Below are 15,846 nucleotides of genomic sequence, written 5' to 3' on the forward strand. Positions count from 1 at the left end.
TATATATCACACATGAACTAACATCCTCTAGTGGTGAAAACTGTCAAAATGCCCTGAGAGAAGTTATCATATGAACCTCCTATGTTTAGCTTTCAACTAAGAATAATAAAAGAACAAAGCAAAATTGGTGATAAAAATAAATTGGAAAATTGTTTAAAATCACATCACACCTGAATCATGAAAGTTTATTTTGGGCTGGACTGTCCCTTTAAAGTTCAACACACTAGGATCTGGATTTGCACAAATCCTAGTGTGTTGATCTTTCACAAGAATAAATGCGGCTCCAAAAAGAGCCGAATACCACGAGTTATTGCCTTCTTCCACATTCAGATCCTAACAAAGGATCTGAATTCACACCCCTAAACATCAACAATGTGACTAGATTGTTAGAGCCCAAACCTAATATAATACCACCTTAACTTAAAAAATAAAAAAATGTAGGAGAGACATGCATTATCTAGCTATACATGAAAAATATTAATCCCATGACCAGGTCTGCAGTTACAGAAATGATTATTTATACTCCATCTTGTCATAAATATAATTCTATTAATCAAATAAAAACTGATATAACTGCACCTAGAAACTCACTTTTGTCTATGACAGAGTCCTGATAGGAAATCTGCAGAAAAAAAAAAATCTAATAAAGTTTATTGATAATTAAGATATGGATAGGGTATTAATGGAGCCCATATCTTTCACCCTACACTGCAAAAGTTAACAATCCAAATATTGAGCGACTTCTTGTTGGTAAAAGGTATTGCCAATTGGATTTTTGCCTTTTTGGGGAATTTTGTACACTAGAGATATATACTGAGTTCATACTTTATATACAGTTTTAGCTTGTTCTTTGTTTCAGTTTTAAACCCTCACTTCCAGTTAATAGCGCAAAGAGGTTACCTTTCTTGCTATTAAAAACGTCGGTGAGATTCTTAAAGTGGTAAATTATGTGTCTTGACTCATATATGCTAGTGAGGAGATATACTGGAGCCACCTGTCTTTAAAATCCCAGTGGGGTTTATTTAAAAGGGACATTCTACTTTATTTTTGTTTTATTATCTAAAAAAATAGATAACACCTTTACTACCTCCAATTCCTAGCTTTGCATAACCAACATTATTATATTAATATACTTTTTAAACTCCAAGTTTGCCTGTTTCTAAGCCCCTGCAGACTGCCCCTTATGCCAGTGCTTTTTAATAGCTTTATAAATCTTGCACAAAAGCCAGACAGTGCTAGTTCATGTGTTCCATATAGATAACATTGTGCTTACTCCCGGGTGAATGATAATGGTTATACAAGAACCAGCACGGATTGGCTTAAATACAAGAATGTAAAAAGCACTGAGATAAGGGGCAGTCTGCAGAGGCATAGATACAGGTAACCAGAGGTAAAAAGTGTATTTAAGGGATACTGAACCCAAATTTTTTCTTTCATGATTCAGATAGAGCATGCAATTTTAATCAACTTTCTATTTTACTTCTATTATCAATTTTCTTCGTTTTCTTGCTATCTTTATTTGAAAAAGAAGGCATCTAAGCTAAAGAGCCAGCAAATATTTGGTTCAGAATCATGGACGGCACTTGTTTATTGGTGCTGTCCAATCAGCAGGGACAACCCAGGTTTTTCACCAAAAATGGGCCAGCATCTAAACTTACATTCTTGCTTTTCAAATAAACATACCAAGAGAATGAAAAATAAAAAATGCATCTACATATTATTCTCAGAATAATCTTTTCTTTGAATGCATTATTCTATCTAGCATTTATTTAGTGTTTAACGTCCCTTTAGCTATTTGCAGGCAGTCTGTAAACTAGGTAAAATATTGCACTGGATTTATCTGAATTCTAAGAAGAAAGTTTATACAGTAATTTACTACTAATATCTAGAGATATGGCATCTTAATATAACCATGTTGTCTGTGCAAAACTGGGGAATGGGTAATAAAGGGATTGTCTTTATTTTTAAACAATTACAATTTTCAAGTAGACTGACCCTTTAATTCAGAGATTGTATCCTTTAAATCATGTCACAAGAGTGAGTAACATCACAGATTTGTATTTTATTCTCAAGTGATAAGTAGAAATTGAGGTCCCTTCAAGCACACAGGTATGAAATAAAAAAAATGTAAATCTAATTAGCACAGGTTTGGTTTTTTTTGTGTTAAGATACAGAAAAGAAAAACAGAATGAACTCCTGTTTAATTTATTATTGCTTCTGTTTTGACTTTCGTGTCCCTTCTTCAAGCATGTAAGCAAGCTAAGACCCTCTCTGGGAACAATGTATAGTAACACAGTAATAAGACAATTACTACACGTTCCACTAGATGTCTTCCTAACATGCTGTAGTACACAGTACACCCATTATTTCAGTTGTAAAACCACATCACAGTTTATTATCATCCCAATAAGATCAACACAGAAAGCCAGAGAAGAGTTTAAGGAAAATACCTTGGCAAGGTCCAGTTGCCTCACTTTGCTGCTCACATTCTCTGCCAAATTACAGGTAAATGTTATCATTCCTGACAGCTGTTGTGCATCGCCTTCAATCAGTTGCAAGTTTGGGCTGATATGAAGAAAGAATGATACTTTGCTTTAATTACTGTTAAATTAACATCTCAAACCCTCTCTAACCTGCCCTGAGAGTTAAAGGTAGTAGCTGAAGTACATTAACAACACATTTAGCATGATTAGAGAAATAAAAGTAAATTATGCCAAAACCTACAATAGCTCTGTACAAATGTGATTATTGTGGCAAGCATAGACACATTACACAAACGGAAGCACAATATGATATTGAGCTGCATATCTAGACAGACATCACCACAAATAGCCGACATATAGAATACACCATCATACCAACCCCATACGTTGAAGGGCCTGCATCTTGTTTTCTACTGTACTTTGTTGGCCAAGCAGTACCTGAAGCTCTGCTTCCACCTCTTTCTACGAAATAAGACAAAAAGAGACGTTAGAATGGTGCATACACACCATATACCACAAATGTTTCATTGGGCATTCAAAAGATAACAAGTCAAGCTTCCTGCATTTAAAAATAGATATATAAATTTAAAGTGATGATAAATGTTAGCATTTTTGAAACACTAGCCTGAGTCTACAGACTAAACTAAATGGACCTTAATTCATGATTTTGAAGTGATTTTGCACTCAAAGGGATAATACACCCAAGTTTTTTATTTCATGATTCAGCATGCAATTTTAAGCAACTTTCTAATTAACTCCTCTTTGTTCTCTCGCTATCTTTATTAAAAAGCAGATCTAGCTGCTGATTGGTGCCTGTACACATTCATCTCTTGTGATTGGCTAACTGTGTTCAGCTAGCTGCCAGTAGTGCAATGGTGTTCCTTCAGCAAAGCATAACAAGATAATGAAGCAGATCTGATAATAGTAGTAAACTGGAAAGTTGTTTAAAATTGTATGTTGTATCCAAATCATGAAAGAAATTTTTTGGGGTTCCTGTCCCTTTAAGGTCCATTTAATTTAGTCCATAGATCGAGGCTAGTGTTTGAAAAAGGCTAAAATTTGCCATCACTTTAAAGGCACAAAAAAAAAAAAACAATGTACCTATATTCCATATTGTTTACAAGCTTTTTTGAAATACAGAGTTATTAACAAAAATGCTTCTAGTTAAAATGATCACTGTTTCAGATAAAGCTTACTGTGCAAGAAGCATAAAGGGACATTAAACACTAAACAAATGCTAGATAGAATGATGCATTCAAAGAAAAGATTAGTATGAGAATAATATCTAGATTTATTTTTTAAAGTTTCATGAGCTGTTTAAATATTGTCAAAATAAGTGTAAAGTTTTAGTGTCTATAAAACAACGGGAGCTCCCATGTTGTAACTTAGGTTACTTTCTCTGCTGTGGCCAATTAGGGACAGTTATAAATAGGCCACTAGAGTGTGCAGCCAATGGCTGTGTGGAATATAACCGTGTTCTGCACTTCCATTTCTAACAGGAACTGAAAAGCTAACAATTTCAGAATGGAATTACAGGAAAATGGGACAAAATAAATAATGAAAGTATATACATATGATTTATCATTTTATATTACTATCTCAAAGTGTTTAATGTCCCTTAGACAAATGTCCCTCATTGAAACACTGCACCTGATCAGTTTTATAGAAATTGTTCTTCATCTAAAAAGAAAAATATCTTATGCCCCTTTTACCATCAATTATCCGGTGGGTATTATTTTGCATAATTTCTTTTTGAATAAGCATGAGGATACACAGATGGGCTGAACATATGGACGCTAAGTGTAGGAAAATACACTTGAAAGTACACAACATTTATTTTGTAATCTTGCAGTTAGTGTATTAGTGAACTAGGGATATGATCACACAAAAAAGAAACAGTATTTGGCTAAATATGATTGTTTTTCAAAATCACGTGCATCTGTAGTACTAATCAGCATTGATGGCTAGCCCAATATTCACTTATCAGTGCCTCAATCACTGTATCTAACTCAACTGAGAGCCACAAGTCAGCATACTTACTATGCTAGGAGACAGTTACTTATATGAATATAGTTTTGAAATGTCTATACAAAATAACAAGTGCGGAGCTCAAGAAAGGAACAAATGCATATGTTTAAACTCATCCCTTGGGATTGTGACCAACCAGTGTGGACCAATTAAAAGGGACACCTTTACAGGTTGTTACATAGAGATAACTATGGAATGATTAACTATCCGCCTCCCCTCACAACACCCCACACCTCCTCGGCGCATAGCTTCTCATACGCCTCTTCTAACTCCTGTAGGTCTGTGAGTGAACGGAGCTGTTCCATACTAAGACTAGATCCCCCTGCTCCCACTGAGCTGGAACCAGCCATATTGACATTTCATGTCACATCCGGTTTTGATATATGTTTCCACATCACTTCCGGGAAGTCTTGCTTCGTCCTCTCCAGAGCTCACTCGCATACTGCCAGAGTAAAATGATTTTGGGCAAGAATTGAAATATCCGTAACCATATGCAACCACTAACTGTTTAGCGCGGACTGCGTATAAAGTAAAAGATAAGCGTTTTACGTCTTGTCTCAAAGTCAGGCAATACATTGGACAGACCTAACCCGTCCTCCCAGGACCCTGAATCAGAGGTTGTGCTGAACGCCGAAACTAAATCGTGAAATGGCGCCTTAGCGGTTATTCGGCGTTATTTTTTTATCAATATCATCGCCATCTTCCAGTATTCCTTGATTGAAGTTATTTTACTGCGGTCAATCTACTTCGAGGATTGTAATCTGGACGATATTACCGAAAGGTAGGAAGTGTGACTCACGTTATTTGCTTTTTACACGGTGAGGTTTATAAACCGTATATCTATAACCGTGCTTACATTGTTTCCAGTTCATTGCCAAATAATGGAAATATTTAAAATGTATCCCTCCAAACTATGCATATAGTATTCAATGTGATGCACGTACAGGACTTAGGCTTTTATATTTTGTATAAAGGGGACAAGTGTAACCAAGAAGGCTGATGAAAGCATTTTAGAAACATTGATTTGCCCAAATATCAAACGCACAACACTGATCTTTTATCGCAGGATTTGAAATAAAAATTTTTGCAATTCACTTCCTTTAGCAAAAATGGTTCTAGTAAGTTATTACCATTTAACTGAGGCAAACACACATATGCTGTATAGGCCCTTGGCCTTGCACCAGTATTCAGACACCATGCTCTCAGAGAGCTGGGGTTGGTGCCATACAAGTTACTGCTGGCCCACTGATGGGGTGTGATTTTTGAATACTGGTGCACGGGCCCTAACAGTATATTTGCATATGCCGTAGAAAAACAGTAATAGCTTTTACTAGAAGCATTTTTGCAAATCGAAGTATATTACAAAAATGCTTCTATTTCAAACTGAAATGCACCCATGCACATTTAAAGGGACAGGAAACCCTGAATATTTTGTTCTATTCATGTAGAATAAATCATTTTTAAACAACTTTCAAATTTACATTTATTATCAAATATGCTTCATTTTCTTGTTATCCTTTGCTGAAGGAACAGCATTGCCCTACTGGCAGCTAGCTGAACACATCTGGTTAGCCAATAACAAGAGTTAAATGTATGCAGGCTTGGTAGCTCCCAAGTAGAAATATCAGTAGCAAATATTAAACAAGAAGTTTATTTCTTCACATCAAACAGGTACAGCACATGGAATTGACGTCTGACGTGTTTCGTGCCCCCTAGTGGTGCTTCATCATAGACTGAGTTTAATATTTGCTGCTGGAATTTCTACTTGATCCCTTTACTGCAGTTGGTTTACTGCTTTTCCCGGCATTGCACTTGGCCCATGTGCGTCAATACATCTGCCGTATGGACTTGTGGCGTCTGACATCACCAGTGAGAGCTGATCAGGAGCGCCCCATGGTGAGTTCGGAGCGGCCACTTCGGAAATTTCTATTGGTAGCTCCCACTATTGTAGAATATGTGGTTATTTTTCAACAATGGATAGCAAGAAAACAAATCTCAATTGAAAATAGTGATTTTAATAGTGTCTTTGGATTCTTGCAAGTTTAATTTGGACTTTCCTATCCCTTTTGACTTTTCTGTCCCTTTAAGCTTGAGCAAGTGCACAAAACATATCCACAAAGAAGTAAATGTGAAGAAAAGAGGAAGAGCATGTATAAAATACTCACTGAGAAGTGATAGTAAATCCTAGCATTTCTGAAACGCTATGATTTAGTGGAACATGGAATTTAAACATTAAGTATTTTTATGCTTCATGACGTAAAGTTCCTTTGTTTGTATGAAGCGTTTGCCGCGCTGTGCTCCTCAGGAAGCCCACGGCAAAACACTATTTTTCAGTGAGGTGGCATTTCCACCTCTTAACCAATAGCCGAGTGGGCCAGTTGGCATTATGCTGGATAGCTAGCATGCTATTGGCTAAAATCACCTCAGTGATAAAATAGTGTTACTGTGTGGGTACTTTGAGGCGCTCAGTGAACGATACAGACAAATAAAGGAACTTTCAGCATTAAATAATTTATACTTCATGACTGAATGTCCCTTTTATTTGTTCTACTGGTAAATTCCTAGCGTTTATAAAAACGCTACAATTTACTATCACTTTAACTCTTACTAAACCTGCTAAGCCTTTTCACACCCCTTTAAGCACAATTGTAAGTCAAATTTCAGCGAGTGACCCACATACATTATATATTTTTTGTTTCAGCAGGGCAGCAGGCCCAGCAAACAGAATATACTATATTATTTATGTCATGGTACTTGAGAAGGATGCAACAAAAGATGTAAATTTAAAAAAAAAAAAAAAAAAAAAAAATTTTTTTTTTTTTTTAAGATTTTAGTAAATTTATTTTGAAAATTGTCAGATGACCACTGCTTCACCTTAGAAAATTGTCATCAAAGGTAGACACAGGTAAAATAGGGACTCATACATGCTTTTGGAGGTTATACTATAAACTAGAGGCCTCTTTATGCCTTTACTTTAAAAAAGTTTTTGGTACAGACAATTCTCATTTAAATGAGGGTCATGTAATATTAAAGAGATAGTAAAGTCATAAGTGATACTTTGAAATTCTACAACCTATTTTATGTCCCTTTAAGGAAGCAGAGCAATCATGTAAGTTTGACCATGTGTGTATTTGGGTGGCATTTTGTCTCTTGTGCAAATAGTTTTGTATACTGGTGAAGACTTATGTATTGTTTCATGTTTTGATTTTTAGCTTGTATATTGCTAAACTTTCTTTTATTGTTTAGGAATATTGGCGTCCTATCCTACTAAAAAGAAGCCTTGATCATCCTGATTGATAACATCCATCACCATCATGTTTCTCTACAACATTACCCTACAGAGAGCTACAGGCGTCAGCTTTGCTATCCATGGCAATTTTTCAGGTAAAGTAGTATTGCTACAGTGTAAATTTCTCACACTGACAAATGGGTTATAGTAGTAATATATTAACGGGATGTTATAGACCAATTTTCATATAACTGCATGTAATACACTACTATAAAGAAGAATATGCACAGATACTGATGTAAAAATCCAGTATAAAAACTTACTTAGAAGCTCCCAGCTTAGCACTGTTAAAGAGGTTTGGCTGGGACACCTAGTGAAAGGGCTTCCACCCCCCCGTGCCCTCACCTGCATATGAATGAAAAGACAGATTCACACACAGGAGGAAGCAGAAATCTGTAGACTTAAGTCTACATCTAATGTTTTGGGGCTTGGTTAGGAGTATTAAAATCAGCACAAGGTTATTAAAAAAAAAAAAAAAAATTATAATACATTGTTACAGAAACTCCCAGATGGGCTTTTATAAATTTAATAATCTACTGAACATTTATCCGAAGAAAAATCTAGTGTATCTTGTTTCTTTTAAAATCGGTAATTTGTGACGTGGTTTATAAATCATTTCACTTAAATTGTATAGGTGCAAGAATGTATTATATTAATGTGTTCACTCTAACATTAATTTTGCCTTCTGCCATACTATATAAGGGACAGACCTAAAAGTCACTTACAAGTAACTTGGACAAAACTCCTGTTAAGTTACTATTTTCAAAATGTACTAAGATTTATTGTTTTTGTTGCACAGGTACCAAGTTACAGGAGATTGTTGTTTCCAGAGGGAAAATCATAGAATTGCTCAGACCTGATGCTAATACTGGTAAAGTGCACACTCTGCTGACTGTAGAAGTGTTTGGCATCATCCGTTCCCTCATGGCTTTCCGTCTTACCGGTGGAACCAAGGATTACATAGTGGTGGGTAGTGACTCGGGCAGAATTATCATCTTAGAGTACCACCCTTCTAAGAACATGTTTGAGAAGATCCACCAGGAAACATTTGGAAAGAGTGGGTGCCGCAGGATTGTGCCTGGCCAATTCTTAGCTGTTGACCCCAAGGGCAGAGCTGTGATGATTAGTAAGTTATATTTTTATTAATGTATTTTGTTTCATTGTGAAACTTTTGTATAAAAAAGCCTTTGGTATAGGTATAGATTTAATTACTGAAGTTTTTTGTTTTTTTTTAAATAAATTGTCCCAATGCCACATTTCCTAGCAGCCTTGAATGATGATAACCTTTCATGTCTCTTCTCTGACACAGATAATGGAGAGAACATTGTTTCTGACAAGCTGCATTAATATACATATTTTAGGATATTTTGTTCCAAATGGGTTAAACACACAGTCCCTCTCAGGAGCCACAGAGACCTGCTGGTCATGAGGCTGAAGCAGCTGGTAACCGCAATCACTGCATTGTTTTTTTTCCAGCTCAGGAGCAGCAGTGCTTGTGGCTCTTGTGGGACTTTATATGTTTAATCCCATCTGCAGAGTTCCAGGGTGCGTAGTGAAATTGCATGTTAGAACAAATTAGAGCATGTTTTCCTCTACAATATCTCTTTAAAGCAGTCATTATGATTAAAGGGACACTGTACCCAAAAAATTTTCTTTTGTGATTCAGATTGAGCCTGAAATTTTAAGCAACTTTCTAATGTACTCCTATTATAAAATTTTCTTGGTATCTTTATTTGAAATGCAAGAATGTAAGTTTAGATGCTGGCCCATTTTTGGTGAACAACCTGGGTTGTCCTTGCTGATTGGTGGATAAATTCATCCACCAATAAAAAAGTGCTGTCCAGAGTACTGAAACCAAAAAAAGCTTAGATGCCTTCTTTTTCAAATAATGATAGCAAGAGAACGAAGAAAAATTGATAATAGGAGTAAATTAGAAAGTTGCTTAAAATTGCATGCTCTTTCTGAATTACAAAAGAAAAAATTTGGGTACAGTGTCCCTTTAAGGCAAATGGTGGTCATACCAATTCTAAAACAAATAACTGTGGTAACTAGTCTGTTACAATTATAACTGAGCTGTTTGTTTTCCTGCTCATTATTGTATGTTGAATTAACAGGTGCAATTGAGAAGCAGAAACTCGTGTATATTCTGAACAGAGATGCAGCTGCACGACTCACCATTTCCTCTCCACTTGAAGCTCACAAAGCTAACACTTTGGTGTACCATGTGGTGGGGGTTGATGTGGGTTTTGAGAATCCTATGTTTGCTTGCCTGGAGATGGACTATGAGGTAAGGCTTTCCCTGTTCCATTAACCTGTGGTACTTGATTATTTGTATTCAATGTTAGATAATTCTGCAGCACAGAGTGATGAGTTTTTCATGTCTCTTCTCTGAAATGCTTTGGAGAGAATCATATTTCTGATGTGCTTGTTAGGGGTTTGTAAACGATAAAAACAGAACTTCAACTAGGAGTCTTTAAGCTTGAAATGTTAATTTTCTTTTTATACAAACGAAAATGTATATAGAGCAGGATGTTTCATTGTCGCCTTTAATTTTTGAATCGTGGATACATTTAATTTAAAATGCTATTTTCTCAGTGTTGGTTTTTTGTTTTTAAAATTTTGAAGACTTTTTATTTACTTTAAAAAAAAATATATATATTATTCCTTAGGAGGCAGATAATGATCCAACTGGTGAGGCAGCAGCCAATACACAGCAGACCTTGACTTTCTATGAGTTGGACCTTGGTCTTAACCATGTTGTGCGGAAATATAGTGAACCCTTGGAGGAGCATGGAAACTTTTTAATCACAGGTTAGTATGTTTAGAAAGGATCTTAGCAAGGGTCAGATATGAGTGCGCAATTATTTTCAACCAGTCATAGGACTTTACAGAATCCTCAGGGTTTTGCAGAGAATTGCATGAGTAAGTTTATGAAATATTACATCATTTAAATTTTTTTCACTTTACCTGTAGAGGTTTTTAACAGTCAATCACAGAGTAAGCTTGTCATTGCAAATATGGGTACCATCTGGAGACAGTATATATGAGACTTCTTCCTTATCTCGGTTCACAATGCACTGCACTAGGGTGTGTGACTGAGTTAAAGGGACAGTCAAGTCCAAAAAAAACCTTTCATGATTTAAATATGGCATGTAATTTTAAACGACTTACCAATTTACTTTTGTCACCAATGTTGTTTAGTTGAAAGCTAAACCTAGGAGGTTCATATGCTAATTTCTTAGACATTGAAGACTGCCTCTAATCTGAATGCATTTTGACCACTAGAGGGCATTAGTTCATGTGTTTCATATAGATAACATTGAGCTCATGCATGTGAAGTTACCCTGGATTGAGCACTGATTGTCAAAAGAACCAAAATAAGGGTGCAGTCTGCAGAGGCATAGATACAAGGTAATCAGAGAGGTAAAAAGTGTGTTCCTATAACAGTGTTGGTTATGCAAAACTGGGGAATGGGTAATAAAGGGATTATCTCTTTAAACAACAAAAAAAAATCTAGTGTTGACTGTCCCCCTTTTTTTTTTTTTTTTTTTTTTTTTTTTTTTTATCTAAATTTAATGTTTTTGAGATTAATATTTAAGTGCATTTATAGACCTGTTTGGCATTTCTTTTCCATGCAACAAAACGTGATGAGTTTTCATGTCTCTTCTCTGATGTAAAAGCAATGGAGAAAGATATATCATTCTGATCATTTTGCTTGGATTCCAAATTTTACAGTCTCTTCTGTCTTGGTCACCTAAATGCTTGTTTTTGTAAAAGACATAGATTGATCACAGAAAGTTTAAAAGTAAATATTTCTTTCTAATGACATGGTGAGTCCACGGATCATCTCTAATTACTATTGGGAATATCACTCCTGCCCAGCAGGAGGCGGCAAAGAGCATCACAGCAAATCTGTTAAATATCCCCTCCCTTCCCTCTAACCCCAGCCATTCTCTTTGCCCACATTAAGATCAAGGAGGTGGTAAAGTTTAGGTGTCTGGAAGAAGTTTCTTCAATCAAGATTTTATTATTTTCTAGCAGTGCAAGTTTGTACTTCTCCTTCATGGGGTTTAGCCGTAGCCCATGTCAGTGTCTTCAGTAGAGCAGTGGTGGATTTTAAGCAATTGGGAACTTGTGGGTTATAATCCTCACTGTGCCTCCCAAACAGTTATTGCTGCCCTTACTTGAAAGCCTGAGTGAGATCACTCAGTCTTTTCCTCTTCTTTTTTTTTTTTTTTTTTTTTTTTTTTTTCACGGGTCCATGTTAGGGAGGATGCCTCTCAAACCTAGTGAGCTGCCCTGCTGCCAGACAGATTACATATAGATAAGTGCTAATTTTATTTTTTTAGAGAGTATACAGAAAAATATTAGCACTTTAACTAGGGATGCACCGAAATTTCGGCCACAGAAAGTTTCGGCCGAAAATTGCATTTTTGGCTATTTCGGTTTTCGTTTTTTTTGCCTGTTATTTTCGGTAAAATTATTGTGTAGCATGTTTAAAATTTGATGCTAGCCTAGAGCTGCAGTTTAAGTTTATTACTTGAATTACTGTTTTGCATATGAGTTTTCTAAGACTATACTTTATTTGGATAATTGGTAAAAAAAAAAAAAAACTGATTCTGTTACATAGAACTAAATGAAGAATAATACAGTATGTTGATATTTATAATTTTTTTTAAGCAGGGATGCACCACCAAAATTTTGGTTGCAGAAACATTTTGGCCGAAAATGGCATTTTTTGCCTTTTTTTTTTTTTTTTTTTTTTCTTGGTAAAATTGTGTAACATATTGTTTTATTTAAAGTAACACTAAAATTGGACAAAAATATCTTAAAAGTGTGGGCTTTTTTATTGTCTCTAATTATGCAAAAAAAAAAACTAAACAAAAATAATTTGAGAAAATACATTTTCATTATCAGTTTTGGTTTTCGGATTCGGTTTCGGCCCAGAATTTCCATTTTGGTGCATCACTAACTTTAACAGTTAATTCTCTTTGGACATCACTCATTTACCCTATTGTGAGGTCATAGGACAATGCGAGACAGTTTGTGCAGGCACTGGGGACGAGAGGAGCAGGGACTATAAAATCAGTGGGTTTTTTTTTTTTTTGTTTTGTTTTTTTATTCTGGTCTGAGTGGCTATGTTTGTGTTACGCCTGGTGGCTTTTCCTTCAGAGTGAAAATAAATGCCAGCCGGGAGGTTCAGATTGTGACACCCACGATGGGCAGGGCTGTTTAGAAGCGGCAAAAAAATTGCATGTTTTTTCCTTACTCATTTCCGGAGTCTCGGATGTGTCCTTCCTTGTTGCTGTTCCACTTTTCTGTTTTAGCGGTCTCTGGATACCAAGTTGAGCCGAATATCTCTAACAATATTATCTCCGGCGGTCAGCAGGACAGGTAGGGACCTCAGGTGTAGAGGCTGTCTGGGGTGCTCTTAAGACATACGTTTATTTTTTGCAAGATAAAAAATTGCTGTTTTTAAAATTTTCAAGGGACAGAAGCGTTTTTTGTGGCATAATTTAAAAGACAAGTGTTATTTTTATTTAATTTTTGGTAAAGATGGACCAAGAGGCCCTGCAGAATGTTGTTCTTTGATTTGATGCTAATGTAGAACCACCAGTTCCTTTCTGTTCCTCATGTATTGAGACAACATTAAATTACAGGGATAGAATTTTTGATTCTGAGCCAGCATTGTCTAAGGCAGATGCTGTTAAGGGGTATCCTGAAAATGTTCAAGATATGCTGCAGCTTTCTCCTCAAATGTCCCAAAATTTATCGTCCACAAATGCAGTGCCCTGCGCTTCCTCTCAAACTCCGGTTGGGGTTTCGTTGCAAGACATAGCTACCCTTATGTCTTCTGCGGTAACTGATGCGCTGTCTGCCTTTCCCATGCTGCAGGGAAAGCGCAAGAGGAAATCTAAAGATTCAGTGAGTAAGGTTTCTGACAGTCGTTGCTTTTCCAAATGTTTCTTTGCAGAAATCTGAGTAGGAAGAAACTTCGGTGGCATCTGAGGGTGAAATTTCAGACTCTGATAGTGTAATTCATTCTGATGTGGAAGTCGTATCTTTTCAGATTCAAGCTGGAACACCTCCTGTTTGTTACTTAAGGAGGTTTTGGCTACCTTGGACGACTCTGACACTACTGTCGTAGTCAATCCTAAGAAGTCTAGTAAGCTTAAACAAGTATTTTGATGTACCTTCCATGGTGGAGGTTTTCCCTGTACCAGACCGAGCTAGAGATTATTGCTAGGGAATGGTAGACCTGGTATCTCCTTTTCTCTATCCCCAATTTTTAAGAAAATGTTTCCAATAGCTGAGTCTATCAAGGAGTCTTGGCAAACAGTCTCCAAGGTGGAAGGGGCAATTTCCACTTTGGCTAAGAGAACTACTATTTTTATAGAGGCTAGCTGTTCCTTTAAGGATCTTATGGATAAGAAGTTGGAGGGGTTGCTTAAAAAGATGTATGTACACCAAGGTTTACAATGGCAACCTGCGGTGTGTATTGCTACTGTCACCAGCGTTGCGGCATACTGATTTGATGCGTTATCTGATTCTATTTAGTTGAAATAATTTTTATTGCAAAATATATAAAGAGTACATCACACCTTTTACATTTCTCATTCAATACCTTCGTCTCTTTTTCTGTTTGATAAAAGTCCATTAGTTAAGAGTCTATGATAGTTGGTATGATTCCACAATCTAAGTTTGTCAGGAGATGGATCTACCAATTGAGTAGCTGGTAATTGGTTATGTAGACCAGCAAAATCTAACAATCAGTGTGACTTAACATACAATCATTAATAGCGACAAGGATTGGGAAATGCAGCAGATCAATAACAGAAGACAAGAAATTTTCCATGGCATTCCCTTCCTCTCCGTGTCGCTTCGTTGTGTTTTCTTAAAACTTTTTTCCCTCTTCCCCCCCCACCCCCCCCTTTAAACTGTAACAATAAACTCCCCCACACACACACACACTCAATATAGCATCAAACATCAACTTGCCTGTTCATTCTCATTACCTGTCGTCGATCCGGGGAGAGAACCCCACCTCCTTCAGACATTTATAAGTGCCTACAGTCAATTGTTGTCTTTTTAATCTTCTACATGGTTCAGTTCCTGCCCCCGATCTAAAGTGATAGGAGGACTAGCTTTTCATTCTGTATCTAATTAGTGTCCACTTAGAATCCAATAATTCCAGACTTTTAAAAACTGTTCATGGTTGGCTTGTATAAATGAAGCTGATTCAGATAGCTTGTATATTGTCTCAATTTTCCCTATTACCTCTCCCCATGAGGGTATCCCTACCTTCCAGTAACGCGCCACACATATCCTAGTAGCTGTACATAAAATGTGTATGAAAATGTTTGTGGCTGAGTTGAAGGGTTTTATATGTTCATTTAACAAAGCTTGGGTCTTTGTCAGGGTAATATTTTCCGCGAGCACCTCACTCAACAATTTAGATAAGTTAACCCATATCTGTTGTACCTTAGGGCATTCCCACCACATATGGATATATGTTCCGGCCTCCTCACAGCCTCTGTAGCAATTTCTACTGCCGTTTTGAGTGTAGTGTGATGTGATCATCGGAGTAAGATACCATCTAAAAGCAGTCTTAGCGCAGATTTGAAAGAAAACTGCATTGATCATACCCTTACCCGAGTATCTGATTCTATTTAGAGTGACACTCCCCTTGAAGAAATCCAGGATAAGATCAAGGCCCTTAAGTTGGCCAATTTTATTTTATTACGGATGCTTCCCTACAGGTTAAGTTGCAAGCGTAGATTTCTGATTTTGCGGTCCTGGCCTGCAGAGCCTTATGGTTAAAATCCTGGTCTGCGAATGTGTCATCTTAGTCTAAGCTTTTGGCGATTCCCTACAAGGGTAAGACCTTGTGTGGGTCAGGCTTGGCTGAAATGATTTCCGACATTACGGGAGGAAAGGGTAATTTCCTCCCTTAGGAGAAGAGGAATAAGCAGAAAGGACGTCAGATTATTCAGTGGTCAGAGACCCACAACTGCTGTCTGTCTGCGATCCACATTCCAGGAGTGG

General features: G+C 36.6%; 2 protein-coding genes across 3 annotated transcripts in view; one reads left to right on the forward strand and one right to left on the reverse strand.

The window, feature by feature from the left end:
- The window catches only part of COG4 (component of oligomeric golgi complex 4), a 114,178-nt gene extending 109,301 nt beyond the window's left edge, over nt 1-4,877 (reverse strand). Inside the window, exons 1-3 of one of the 2 annotated variants that reach the window (XM_053702261.1) lie at nt 4,745-4,877; nt 2,863-2,945; nt 2,451-2,565 (exon numbers count right to left, since the gene is read on the reverse strand). In XM_053702261.1, coding sequence (XP_053558236.1) covers nt 2,451-2,565; nt 2,863-2,945; nt 4,745-4,861 — 315 coding nt within the window. In that variant the 5' untranslated portion in view covers nt 4,862-4,877. The remainder of the gene's footprint in view (nt 1-2,450; nt 2,566-2,862; nt 2,946-4,744) is intronic. The other variant, XM_053702271.1, reaches the window with a different exon arrangement.
- Nucleotides 4,878-4,957: 80 nt separating this feature from the next.
- Nucleotides 4,958-15,846, forward strand: part of SF3B3 (splicing factor 3b subunit 3) — a 69,119-nt gene continuing 58,230 nt past the window's right edge. The window contains 6 exon segments of the mRNA XM_053702283.1: nt 4,958-5,292; nt 6,183-6,407; nt 7,758-7,895; nt 8,600-8,926; nt 9,915-10,087; nt 10,470-10,611. Of these exon segments, the coding sequence (XP_053558258.1) occupies nt 7,826-7,895; nt 8,600-8,926; nt 9,915-10,087; nt 10,470-10,611 (712 nt within the window). The 5' untranslated portion in view covers nt 4,958-5,292; nt 6,183-6,407; nt 7,758-7,825.

The sequence above is a fragment of the Bombina bombina genome, chromosome 1 (assembly GCF_027579735.1).
Source record: "Bombina bombina isolate aBomBom1 chromosome 1, aBomBom1.pri, whole genome shotgun sequence".
Classification (NCBI taxonomy): Eukaryota; Metazoa; Chordata; class Amphibia; order Anura; family Bombinatoridae; genus Bombina; species Bombina bombina.